Below are 12,930 nucleotides of genomic sequence, written 5' to 3' on the forward strand. Positions count from 1 at the left end.
CATCCTGTCCTATCATTGCCCTTGTTGTTTTGTTGTTGTCTGTTCTCTTTTTGGCTCATTTTCTCTCATGAGTCTAACCATGAGATTTTGTCTTTGTTTTGATTCCTTTTCTGCCATTTCTCCACCCTTTGTCATTCTCTGCACATAGACTTGTTCTATTGCTTGTGTTTTTTAGTTGGTATTGATTTCAGTAAACCAAGCCACTTGCATATGCATCTTCTCCACTTTCCACTCTGATATGGATGATGTAGCTTTACACTGAATCAGATTTCAGTAAAACTTTCACAGATGCATATAAAGACAATGTAGGTGTCACAATTTTGCCTTGTTCCTTGTTTTCCTTTCATGTTCCATGTTCCAGTTTCCCTGGTCTCTGTTTTTATTTTTTCCGGGCTCCTCACTTGTCTCCACACTAGCCCCGCCTTAGTCCTGCCTTGTAATCAGTGTTTCCACCTGTGTCTCCTTTGTAATCCTTCCTTATTTGTGCTCCTGTGTATATAAAGCCCCTTTGTTTTAGTGGTCCCTTATCTGGTCTTGTGGGTAGATGTGTGTTTTTGCGTCTTTGTGGTTCATGTATGTCAACAGCAGTTCATGGTTGCTTTCTGTTTCAGTATATTCTAGTTTGTGTCCACAGTGTCCTGCTTTTGTTGTGTTGTATTTGGTTTTGTCTCTATTTATAAGAAATTCCTTGCAGATACATCCACTGTCTCCATCCTCCCTCCAGATGAACTTAATGAACTTAAACTCCAGTAATGTAGCAACTGTAAAAGTGGGGAGCAGTTTCTTATTCAAAAACAAATTTTAAGGTGTGTTTAAAATTAAAACAAACAATAAGACCTCATTAATAGACAATAATATATAATCCTAATATTTGGGCTGTATTATATTAAATGTAGTTTTTTGATGGTACTTTAGAATGATAAATATGATGAGACAATCTGTGCGCAGTTTTGTTACCATGTGTATATTTGTTACACTATATGCAATTAAAATACATCCATGGGAAAAAATTAACAGCAGTCAATGAGGATAAATTAAGAGATTGTATATACTGGCTAAACAGTTGGTATTCACTGACGAGCTAAAACAGAAAATGACAAAAATTAGATGAACACAAGAAGAGGAAATGAATTAATACAAATCTCACCTGAGAGTCTCCAGTTTACAGAGTGAACTCTTCAGTCCAGCAGAGAGCAGCTCCACTCCTGAATCCTGCAGGTCATTGTTACTGAGGTCCAGCTCTTTCAGGGAGTTCGCTGATTGTAGAGCTGAGCTGAGTGTTTCACAGGCTCTGTTCCCCAGATTACATCTAGCTAATCTGCAAACAAATAATATATAGTACTTAAATTATAAATAGGAATATGAAATCAAGCATCAGAGAATTTATAACCAGCTCTTGAAAATTTTCATCTTCATGAGATTCATTTTCTCTACTTAGTCATAAATGAAAAATGCTCTTAATGATAGAGTGTTGTTTTCCAACCTCACTTTCACAATAGTCAGTCCTTCATATCCTGCTGAGATACAGCCTGACTCACTGGCAAACAATTATATTTCTGACTAACATGGTTTAAAGTGTCTGCTTAACACTAAATAAAAAGTTGGAGCCATTTACAAATTTACAGAGCTTGCATTAAATCTTACATTAAGAAGTAATGCATAAATCTGGCTCCATAGTTTGATTTAGAAAGTGTATTTTTCCATTGTTGGTAGTTTAGGTTTAATGGTGGGTTTCCAAACCCAAGTGGTAATATTGGAACTGAAACAAGAAATTTTTGGGTCAGGCATTCTGTGGGAATCCATGATGCTTATTCTTACTTGGACAATAAATGGATTAATGAATTAATCTATTCATTAATTGTCTAGTGTTTCTGCTAATTGTATAGATTTGTTGAATATGCTATTATATATTTACTGAAATTGTATTCTGAACTTTTTGACATAAGTAGAAAACAGAGTGATTTTTGTGATATTCCAGAAATAAAGACTGTATAATAAAATAAATGTGTATTAATTCCATAGCTGCTAGGCTAAGTTAATTTTTAAACTGGTAAGATAGGTCTGATCTCCTCAGCACTTACAAGTTGCATTTGTAAATGTTTTAGTTAAAAATATATAATTAATATCAATTTATTTTCAAATATAAATATATTTTAACAGTAAACCCCTCTCTAGATTAAAAGCACACATGCTATTACTGGCATTAAAATCTGAATTGGTAAAGAATTCCCAAAGCATAAATTTTGACTGACTTATTTGGGCTTAATTTCCCTATGTGACATCCTGTCCTATCATTGCCCTTGTTATTGTCTGTTCTCTTTTGTAGCTAATCGGTTTTCCCTCATGAATCTGACCATGAGATTTTGTCTTTGTTTTGCATTTTCTTTCCATGCCATTTGTCCACCCTTGGCCCAGTTTTGTCATTTTCTGCACATAGGCTTGTCTATTGCTTGATTTTATTTTGGGTGTTCCTTAGATACATAGACTTCATTAAACCAATCAATTTGCATATACATACTTTTCCACTGTGATTGATGATGTAGATTTACACTGAATCAGATATGAGTAAAATTTACACAGAATTAGAGAAAGTCAGTGTAGGTTTAGTCCAGCTAAAACCATAATGAACTGTAGTTATGTAAAAGTACTGGGGATATCTGTTTCTTATTTAAATTCAATAATTGAAACGGTTTCAAAAATTAAGGTTTGTTTAAAATTAGGACAAAGAATAAGACCTTATTAAGAGACAATAATATAAAATCCTAATATTTGGGTTATATTATATTAAAATGTAGTTTTCTGATGGGACTTTAGAATGCTAACTATAATGAGTCAACCTGTGCTCAGTTTTGTATTTGTTACCATGTGTATATGTGTTACAGTAAATGTAATTAAAGTACATCCATAGGCTAAATATTATGAGCTGTAAATGAGGCTAAATTAAGAGATTGTATATACTGGCTAAACAGTTAGTGTACAGTGATGAGCTAAAACTAAGAATGACAAAAATAAGACGAACTCAGTAAAGGGAATGAATTTGCACAAATCTCACCTGAGAGCCTTCAGTTTATAGAATGCACTCTTCAGTCCACCAGAGAGCAACTCCACTCCTGAATCCTGCAGGTCATTGTTACTGAGGTCCAGCTCTTTCAGGGAGGAGTTTACTGATTGTAGAGCGGAGATCAGAGTTTTACATGCTCTGTTTCCAAGATTACACCTAGATAATCTGCAAACATATAATACATACCACAATTATATATTTGAATATCAAATCTAGCTTCAAATATATAATAATTCTTAACAGATTTAATATTTTTGAGGATCATATTTGCTACTAAATTATAAATCAAAATTGCTCCTAATAATAGTTTATTGAGGGAGGCATGGTGGAGCAGCTTCAGGGTCCTGGAGTTTGTGGGTTCGAGTCCCGCTCCGGGTGACTGTCTGTGAGGAGTGTGGTGTGTTCTCCCCGTGTCTGCATGGGTTTCCTCCAGGTGCTCCGGTTTTCTCCCACGGTCCAAAAACACACGTTAGGCCACTCAAAAGTATCCACAAGTGTGAGAGTGTGACACAAATCTTACCTAAGAGTCTCCAGGTTACAGTGTGAGCTCTTCAGTCCAGGAGAAAGCAGCTCGACTCCTGAATCCTGCAGGTCATTGTTACTGAGGTCCAGCTCTTTCAGGGAGGAGTTTACTGACTGTAGAGCTAAACTCAGAATTTCACAGGCTCTGTCTCCCAGATTGCACATAGCTAGTCTGCAAAACATTAATACATACAGCCATTAAAACTGGAAATATAATGTCATGCATCAAAGATTTTTTATAAATCTCTTTAATAGGTTTCATCCTCATGAGTTTCAGTAGAAAATGTTCTAATATATTGTTAATGAATAATGCTTCAACAACAGATTATTGAAATGGTGACTGTTTCATTTTTCTGATCACACTTTCACACTGGTCAATTTTTGATCTCCAGTTGATACAGGTTCTATAAACATCAGTGATTGGCTTGTCGTAAATGAACAGATTAAATTCAGATTAAATAAAATTGCATGTCTAATTAAGTTAATCATAAAAAAATGATTTTTAAATTGAATTCTCAGTAACAATATTATCTGTAAGAACCCTTATAATCAGCTGTTATTCAGAACAGAAAAATAATTTTTGACCTTTACTGTTGTCCAGGCTGAAGTAAAGGTGGGGGCATACAACAGTGGCATTTACTTATAGGCATTATTCTTTGAAGTAAATCTGAATTAATATGACTCAGCTAATTTAATTAGTTTGCATTTATGTTCATATGTAATGTAGCAGAATCATAAAAAATATAAATATTTCCTTTATATATAATTTATACAACATTTAAATGTTAAATAAGCAGTATGTTAATATTGTATGAGATTTGTTTAAAATTAGTTTAAGAAATAATTATTTTATTCCCTGTTTAAACTATTCATCTATGTACTTCCAAAATTTTAGAGTGCATTTTCTGCCTCAACATGATGGTGTTCATGGCTTTAGCTTATGATGTCAAAAATGAGAGCTTGCCTCCTCCTAGTGGTAAAATTAATATTTGGTATGTCTTTATCCAATCAATCTGAATATTTGAGATTGGCAAAATGCTAAACAGAATTTGATAAGCCCTTAGTCTTTCCTTACAATATAAGGGAGTGAGTAAACAATATACAAGGCTAAAATTTGCTTCATAACAATTATTAATACAAAAAATTAACATCATCCATTAAAATAAAACAACACAACACAATGACCCAACCTAATAGCTGGATCACTTTCTCTTTATCCCAGCTCATAAACCCTTGAGAGTAAAAATGAGTTTTACTTGCATTTTAAACGATGTGGAATAAACGTTCACTGATATCAAGGTGAACACTGTTCCACAATTCAGGTTGAGGATCAAGTAAATGCAGTTTTCACCTCAGTTTACTCTTGGAAATGACCAAAAGCCCCTGATTAGTGGACTCGGTGGCCTGGCAATTTTATGTGGACTTCACATAACATTCACGAATGCATTCAAGAGCTTAACTATGTAAGACTTTATGGGAAAGCAGCAGCTCTTTAAAATAAGCCCTAAATTTCACTGGCAGCAGGTGACAAGAGTCTAGCACTGCACTGGTATTTTCCCTACACTGAGCAATTGTTAAAAGACTAAGTGTCTTTTCACAGCTCCTTAACTAATGCAAATATATAACTCATTGCAATAATGTGAATGAGGTTAAATAAAGTCCTTATAATCCTGTGCCCTTAAAAGGCAGTGGGTCCGAAGCCTACCCGGAATCACTGGGCACAAGGCAGGAACACAAACAGGAGAGGGTGCCAGACCTTCACAGGGCGACACACACTCACACCTGTGGACGCTTTTGGGGTTTCCTCCGGGAGCTCCGGTTTCCCATGGTCCAAAAACACCACTTGGACACAGCAAGAACACACCACACTCCTCACAGACAGTCAGCCGGAGCGGGGTTTGAACCTGCAACCTCCAGGACCCTGGAGCTCTGTGACAGAAACACTACCTGCAGCACCAGTGTCAGCAGTCAAAAACAACTTATAATATTAGTATTTTTTTCAGAGGTTAAAAAAGCACTATAAAGCTTCCTTTAAATATGTAGTGAAAGCTTTAATTGAGAAAATAGCAAATCCCAAGTTTCTGGGCAAAATATTAACTCTTGATATAAATTAACCAAGATGCACTTGTACAGTTTACATAGTAAAATCTTCTGAAGAAATAAGGCATGGAACTTACTAATACCTGGAATATACTGACATAAAAAATATACTAATATTTTTTTCAGCTTTATATTTTTAGTAATATATAACCTAACAATGCACAAGCAGACCATAATTATATAGCAATTCAATGTATCGTCCTTTTATTTTATTCATGGCCTTTGTTTAAATACTTTTAATGGTTTGATGGTGTCACATTTTCATGGGCAATCACATTAGTGGATCTGATTTTTTGTTTCTTATGGAACAGATATAAATGCAATAGTATCTATTACATCTGAGCATGTCATGTTCTCCCCTGCCCTGTGTGCTCTGTAATATCTTGCCTTATTTTGCTCTCTAAACTTCCCTCATGCTCCAGTCACTGATGTTGTTTTGCTATTGGCTCCTCTTTGCTCCTCCCTTTCCTCATCCTGGACAAATGCTGCACCTGGGAGTGGTCAGTAGCCATGGTTACCTATTGGTCCCATTATTTATTTATTTATTTATTGTTAAATTCCTTGTGCATTTTTATACTTGTGCTTCATGTTATGCCTTGGTCCTTTGTGACTCTTGTCTTTTCTTGTGTTTGTTCCTTTTTGTACACAATAAACCTACTTGTCTCCTTTGCATCTGATCGAGTTATAATACCTTAAACTAGTAGCTTTATTTTATTTTAGCCTTGATCCTTCCTATTTCAGCAGCCAAGAGCTCCAGGGCTCTTTCTGCTTATTTTCCTTCAGATTTCTACACCGAACTCAAAACAGCAGATTTGCTCTGCAGTCTGTTATAAAGATAGTCTGTATTTCTGCTCTGTAATATCACACCCAGTCAGTGGACAACAAACTCATTGAAAATAAACCTTAAATATATCTTGTTTTAACAGCTCTGTCATTCGACACACAATTCAATAGTGATAATATTAAAGTAAGCAGAATTGGTGGAGCTAGCTCTTTGACGAACTCTAGAGTTGCAGCCTGCCACCACGAATTGAAATTTTTCTTCGGTTAGCGCTTTCTGTCTGTCCATCTGTCTGTCAAACAAAATTTATTTGTATAGTGCTTTTTACAACTGATGTTTTCACAAAGCAGATTCACAGAATTTCAGTATAGACAGAACAGAAGTTTTAACATTAAATATAAACTCCCCAGGTGAGCAAGCCAGGGGTGAGAGTGGCGAGGAAAAACTCCCTCAGAACTGAGGAAGAATCCTTGGGAGGAACCAAGCAATGAAAATGATATTATTACTCTTATTAATAGTAGTGTAGGTGGTGGCACAGTGATGCAGCAGGTAGTGTCTCTGTCACAGCTCCAGGGACCTGGAGGTTGTGGGTTCAAGTCCTGCTTTGGGTGACTGTCTGTGAGGAGTGTGGTGTGTTCTCCCTGTGTGCACGTGGATTTCCTCCGGGTGTTCAGGTTTCTGCCCACACTCCAAAAACACATGTTGATAGGTGGATTGGCGAAAGAAATCCATGAAAACTTCAGGGTAGGGAGTGGGAAGCTAGTCTAAGGCAAGTGGCGGTAACTAGAGCAGGAGCTCGGCAGTCATCCATCAGTGTCAAGACAGACAGGTGGTCGGTCGTTTACTCAGAAAAAGGTAGAAGGATGGAGTTAATTTGATTTGTTTGAGTGAATGTGAACATTTCCAGAGTGTGGCTAATGACTCTGGCAAATCTGACTATGACAGCTTTAACTAAAATGAGAAAACCAGTAGGACACAGAGACGTGGGAGCTTCCTGAAACACTGGTATCCCTCCGCTCCACCGTCAACAAACCTGAGTGATCGTGTGAAGCGGCGGACGACACCAGCATCTCAGTTTACTATAATTCCCTGTGTCCATGGAACCCCTGGATCTGCAGCCTTTATCTATGGGGAGCATTAACTACCAAAAGATAAATTATTCATTCATTCATTATCTGTAACCGCTTATCCAATTCAGGGTCGCGGTAAATTAAACAAATACATTTTTTGCGTAGATTTGAAGATTGCGGCTGTGTCTGAATCCCAAACATTTTCTGGAAGATCATTCCAGAGTTGAGGAGCTTTATAAGAAAAAGCTCTTCTCCCAGCTGAGGCCTTCTGAATTCTGGCAACTATTAAAAATCCTGTACTCTGTGATCTAAGCAGTCATGGAGGCTCATAATAGGAAATAGTATCTTGAAGGTACTCAGAAGCGAGCCCATGAAGGGCTTTATATGTTAATAACAAAATTTTGTATTTAATACAGGATTTAACAGGCAGGCAATTAAGTGATGATAGAACTGTGCTGATATGTTAAAATTCTCTAGTTTTAGTTAGGACCCTGGCTGCAGCATTTTGAACTAGCTGAATTTCACTTATATTTATGCTGGAGCATCCTGACAGTTACAGTAGTTACAGACAGTTACAATAGTCATAGTACAGACAGTTACAATAGTCAAGCATGCTGCAGGGATAAGGCATTTCTGATCTTATGATGCCAAGATTTTTTTGCTGCTGCTGAACCAGGTTTAACTGGAAAGTCAGCAAGATTTCAAATTAAATCTGATAATTTATTTTTTCCCCTTCCTGCATCAACTTAACGTGGTGGAGGGGTTGGCATGCCTGTGTGAGCCTAGGAGCTATGTTGTCGGGGGCAATAGCCCCTGGAAGGGTCTCCCAAGGCAAATTGATCTTAGGTGATGGGCCAGACAAAGAGTGATCCATAAAGACCCAGATGAAAAATATAACAAGGACACAGCTTCCCTTGCCCGGAGTAGGGTTACCGGGGCCCCACCCTGGAGCCAGGCCTGGGTGAGGGGCTCCTCAGTGAGTGCCTGGTGGATGGACTTTTACTCATGGGGTCCGGCTGGGCTCAGCCCAAAGAGCAACATGGGTTCACTCTACCATGTGCTAACCACCTGTGGGAGAGGTAGTATTCTGGGTCTGGTGCAATGTAGACCGGGTGGCAGCCGAGGGCTGGGACCCTGGCATTCACTCTGGATTTGCCCAGGGTGAGAAGCGTACGAAAGAAGTGGGGTTACTCATAGCCCCCCAGCTTAGCACCTGTACGTTGGTGTTTACCCCAGTGGACGAGAGGGTAATTTCCTGCGCCTTCGGGTTGGGGAAAGGGCTCTGATGGTTGTTTGTGCTTATGCACCAAACAGCAGTTCAGAATACCTGGCCTTCTTGGGGACCCTAGAATTGGCGCTGGAGAGTACTCATTCTGGGGACATTGTTCTGCTGGGGGACTTAAACGCTCATGTGGGCAATAACAATGGGACCTGGAGGGGCATGACTGGGAGGAATGGCCCCGCTGATCTGAAACTGAGTGGTGTTCAGTTATTGGATTTCTGTGCCCATCACAGTTTATCCATTACGAACACCATGTTCGAGCATAAGGGTGTCCACAAGTACACCTGGCATCAGTATATCTTAGGCCACATTTCGATGATCGACTTTATAGTCGTATAATCTGACCTGCAGCCATATGTTCTGGACAATCGGGTGAAGAGAGGTGCTGAGCTGTCAACTGATTACCACCTGGTGAGTGGTGAGTTGGATAAAATGGCGGATAAGGATGCCGGACAGACCTGGCAGGCCCACATGTGTGTTGAGTGTTTGCTGGGAATGTTTGGCATAGGAACCTGTCAGAAAGATCTTCAACTCCCACACCTGGCAGAGCTTTGACTGCATCCCAGGGGAGACCATTGACATTGGATTTGAATGTGTCACTTTCCATTGTTGAGGTGGCTGAACAGAGCTGTGGCTGTAGGGTTGTTGGTGCCTGTTGAGGTGGCAATCCGCGCACTCGGTGATGGACCCCCCGGGATGTTGTGGGGCTGTCCTGGCTGACATGTCTTTGCAACATCGCATGGAAATCTGGGGCAGTGCCTCTGGACTGGCAGACCTGGGTGGTGGTTCCCATTTTTAAGAAGGGGGATTGGAGGGTATGTTCCAACTATATCACACTCCTCAGCCTCCCCGGTAAGGTCTATGTGGGGGTACTGGAGAAGAGAGTCTGACTGATAGTTGAACCTCAGATTCAGGAGAAACAATGCGGATTCTGCCCCAGTCGTGGAACACAGAAACAGTTCTTCACCCTCGCTAGGATCCTGGAGGGTTCGTGGGAGTTTGCTCAACCAGTCAACATGTGCAGCGTGCAGCGTGCAGCGTCTGCAGTAATGCGGACTCTGTGCCGGTCCATTGTGGTAAAGAGAGAGCTGAGCAGAAAAGCAAAGCTCTCGATTTACCGTTCAATCTACGTCCCAACCCTCACCTATAATCATGAGCTTTGGGTAGTGACCGAAATAATGAGATCGCGGGCACAAGTGGCTGAAATGAGTTTTCTCCACAAGGTGTCTGGACTTTCCCTGGTCTGGATGCCTCCTGGATGCATTCCTGGTGAGGTTTATAGGGCATGTCCAATGGGGGGGAAGACCCAGAACATGCTGGAGAGACTACATGTCTCGACTGGCCTGGGAATACCTCTGTATACCCCTGGAGGAGCTGGAAGCAGTGGCTGGTGAGAGGGAGGTCTCCACATTTTTCCAACTGAAACTGGCTCTTGGAACATGGAATGTTTAAACATTCAACCACAATTATCATATACTATAAGAACTATAATATAAAAATAACAGAGTGAAATTACACTAATGTAAATCTAATACTCACCGAGCTTTTCTGCACACAGTCACAGCTGGGATAAGTCTCCTAAAACCCTCCTCTGATGTGTTGTATTTACTCAGGTCCAGTTCATCCAGTTCCTCCTCTGAGGTCAGAAGCATGCAGGCTACAGCTGAACACTGTCCAGGAGAGAGCTCCACTACTGAGTGTTTCTCTGAGTGTAGATACTCCTCAATCTCTCTGGAGAGAGACTGGTCCTTCATCTCAGACAGACACAGGAACAGGTTGATGGATCTCTCAGTTGAGATGTGTTGATCTCCTTTGATTAGGTCCTTGATGTACCCTGTGGTTTTCTTTGTGTTGCTTTGTGTTTGTGTCTGGCTAACCTCATTGTTTTTGAATAGGTTCTTGAAGTACATTTTTATTTTCATTGAGGTGCTGTGTGTTGGGGTCAGTAGACCCTGTAGGAGACTCTGATTAGACTCCAGTGAGAGTCCCAGCAGGAACCGGAGGAACAGATCCAGACCTCCATTCTGACATGCTACAGCTTTATCTACTGCTCCCTTCAGAAGATCTTCCAAAGGAACATTCTCAGGCAACTTTTCAGAACATGCTGTAAAACACTGCAGTGACTCCATGATGTTGTTCTCATAGCAGTGAAACACAAAGACAGCAGCCAGGAACTCCTGAAAACTTAGATGAACAAAGCAGTAGACCTTCCTCTGGTGGATCACACACTCCTCCCTTAAGATCTCAGTGAAGATCCCAGAATACACTGAGGCCTCAGTGACATCAATGCTGCTCTCTCTCAGGTCCTCTTCATAGAACATCAAATTGCCTTTCAGCAGCTGTGTGAAAGCCAGTTCAGCCAGTTTCAGAAGCTCAGTTCTGTTGGACTCCAGCAGTTTCTTTGGGTCTCTCTCATCTTTCTCCTCATACTTCTCATTTTTCATGTTTGTCTGAGTGAGCAGGAAGTGTGAGTACATTTCAGTCAGAGTTTTAGGGATCTCTGAGTGACTCTGTGTGATGATTCTCTGAAGAACAGTGGCTGAGATCCAGCAGAAGACGGGAATGTGGCACATGATGTGGAGGCTCCTCACTCTCTTAATGTGGGAGATGATCTTCTGGGCTTGGGCTTGGTCCCTGATTCTCTTCCTGAAGTACTCCTTCTTCTGGGGGTCAGTGAATCCCTGAATTTCTGTCACACGGTGGATGTACAGAGGAGGGATCTGATTGGCTGATGCTGGTCGGGAGGTGATCCAGATTTGAGCAGAGGGAAGCAGATCACCTCTGATGAGGTTTGTCATTAACACACCCACTGATGATGTCATGGTGATGTCAGACACTTTCTCACACTGTTCAAAGTCCAGTGGAACTCTGCTTTCATCCAGACCATCAAATATAAACACAGCTCTGAGCTGGTGATATATCTCTGGGTCCAGATCTCTGAGCTCAGGATGGAAGGCACACAGAAGTCCATGAAGACTGTACTGATCATCTTTAATCAAGTTCAGCTCCCGGAACGGAAGCACAAACATGAGATCTACCTCCTGATTGGCTGCTCCTTCAGCCCAGTCCAGAATGAACTTGTGCACAGAGACAGATTTTCCAATTCCAGCGATGCCTTTAGTCAGAACATTTCTGAGTCTCTTCACTTCTGCTCCTTTATCCTCTTTTCTGTCTCTGAGTCTGAGATCTCCAGCCGTCACCCCCCAATCATGACTTTGTAGAGGTTTAAAGATGTCTGAGCAGTGGATTGGAGCGTTCTGCTGGTGTCTCCTGGGTGTTTTCTTCATCTGTAAAACCTCATGTTCTTCATTCACTCCTTCACTCTCTCCCTTGATGATGTAGAGCTGGGTGTAAACACTGTTCAGGAGGATTTTATTCTCTGGGGTTCTGATTCCTTCAAATAAGTTCTTGTACATGCTCTTCATGTTGGTTTTGTGTCTCTGTAAAACTGTGGGCAGATCATTATCATCAGATCTTCCAGTTCCCTCCTGCAGAGAGTTTTTCTGTGATCCTGTTCTGGTGGAGCGCTGACTGATGGAGGCCAACACAGAAACACCAACATCAATAGTGCATTACAATAATAACATAACCACATTGCCTCTGACAGATGATAATGCAGGTAACTAAGAAACTGGATGTTCAATCAACTTTAAATCGGTGTAGGAATGGGGGCAGTTAAATCCGTTTTTAATAAAGCTTGGCTTTTACCACAAAAAGCATTTTATATTGATTAAACCATTTTAAGTGCAGAGCCTGTCTGTACCACAGATTGAAACTCTATAAACCTGTTTACATTGGAAACTCAACTCTTTAAAAAAATGTTCCAGTGAGGACAGTTAGTGTTAGACATGTTCTTCACTGCTGAAGGTTAAATTCAGGACTCACAAGACAGGAAAATTTAAAACATCAGAAATGTGTGTGCTCTAAATTGAATTATTTACCGTGAGTCAGCTCCACTGCTGACTGGATGGTACCACCAGTATCCATCCATACAGTGGGGTTCTCCTCCTGTACCTAATGCAGGAGTGTCAGGTAGAGACACCTCACTCTTCATAGACACACAGCTGGGATCTCCTTTACTGAATGCAGGAGGGTCAGGTAGAGACACCTCACT

At 40.5% G+C, this 12,930-nt stretch overlaps 1 protein-coding gene across 1 annotated transcript in view; it reads right to left on the reverse strand.

Moving 5' to 3' along the window:
* LOC136694222 (NACHT, LRR and PYD domains-containing protein 3-like) overlaps positions 1–12,256 on the reverse strand; it is a 39,827-nt gene extending 27,571 nt beyond the window's left edge. The window contains exons 1-4 of the mRNA XM_066667616.1: positions 10,725–12,256; positions 10,356–10,670; positions 3,582–3,755; positions 1,148–1,318 (exon numbers count right to left, since the gene is read on the reverse strand). Coding sequence (XP_066523713.1) covers positions 1,148–1,318; positions 3,582–3,755; positions 10,356–10,670; positions 10,725–12,241 — 2,177 coding nt within the window. The 5' untranslated portion in view covers positions 12,242–12,256. The remainder of the gene's footprint in view (positions 1–1,147; positions 1,319–3,581; positions 3,756–10,355; positions 10,671–10,724) is intronic.
* Positions 12,257–12,930: the final 674 nt, after the last annotated feature.

Source organism: Hoplias malabaricus, chromosome 4 (assembly GCF_029633855.1).
Source record: "Hoplias malabaricus isolate fHopMal1 chromosome 4, fHopMal1.hap1, whole genome shotgun sequence".
Taxonomy (NCBI): Eukaryota; Metazoa; Chordata; class Actinopteri; order Characiformes; family Erythrinidae; genus Hoplias; species Hoplias malabaricus.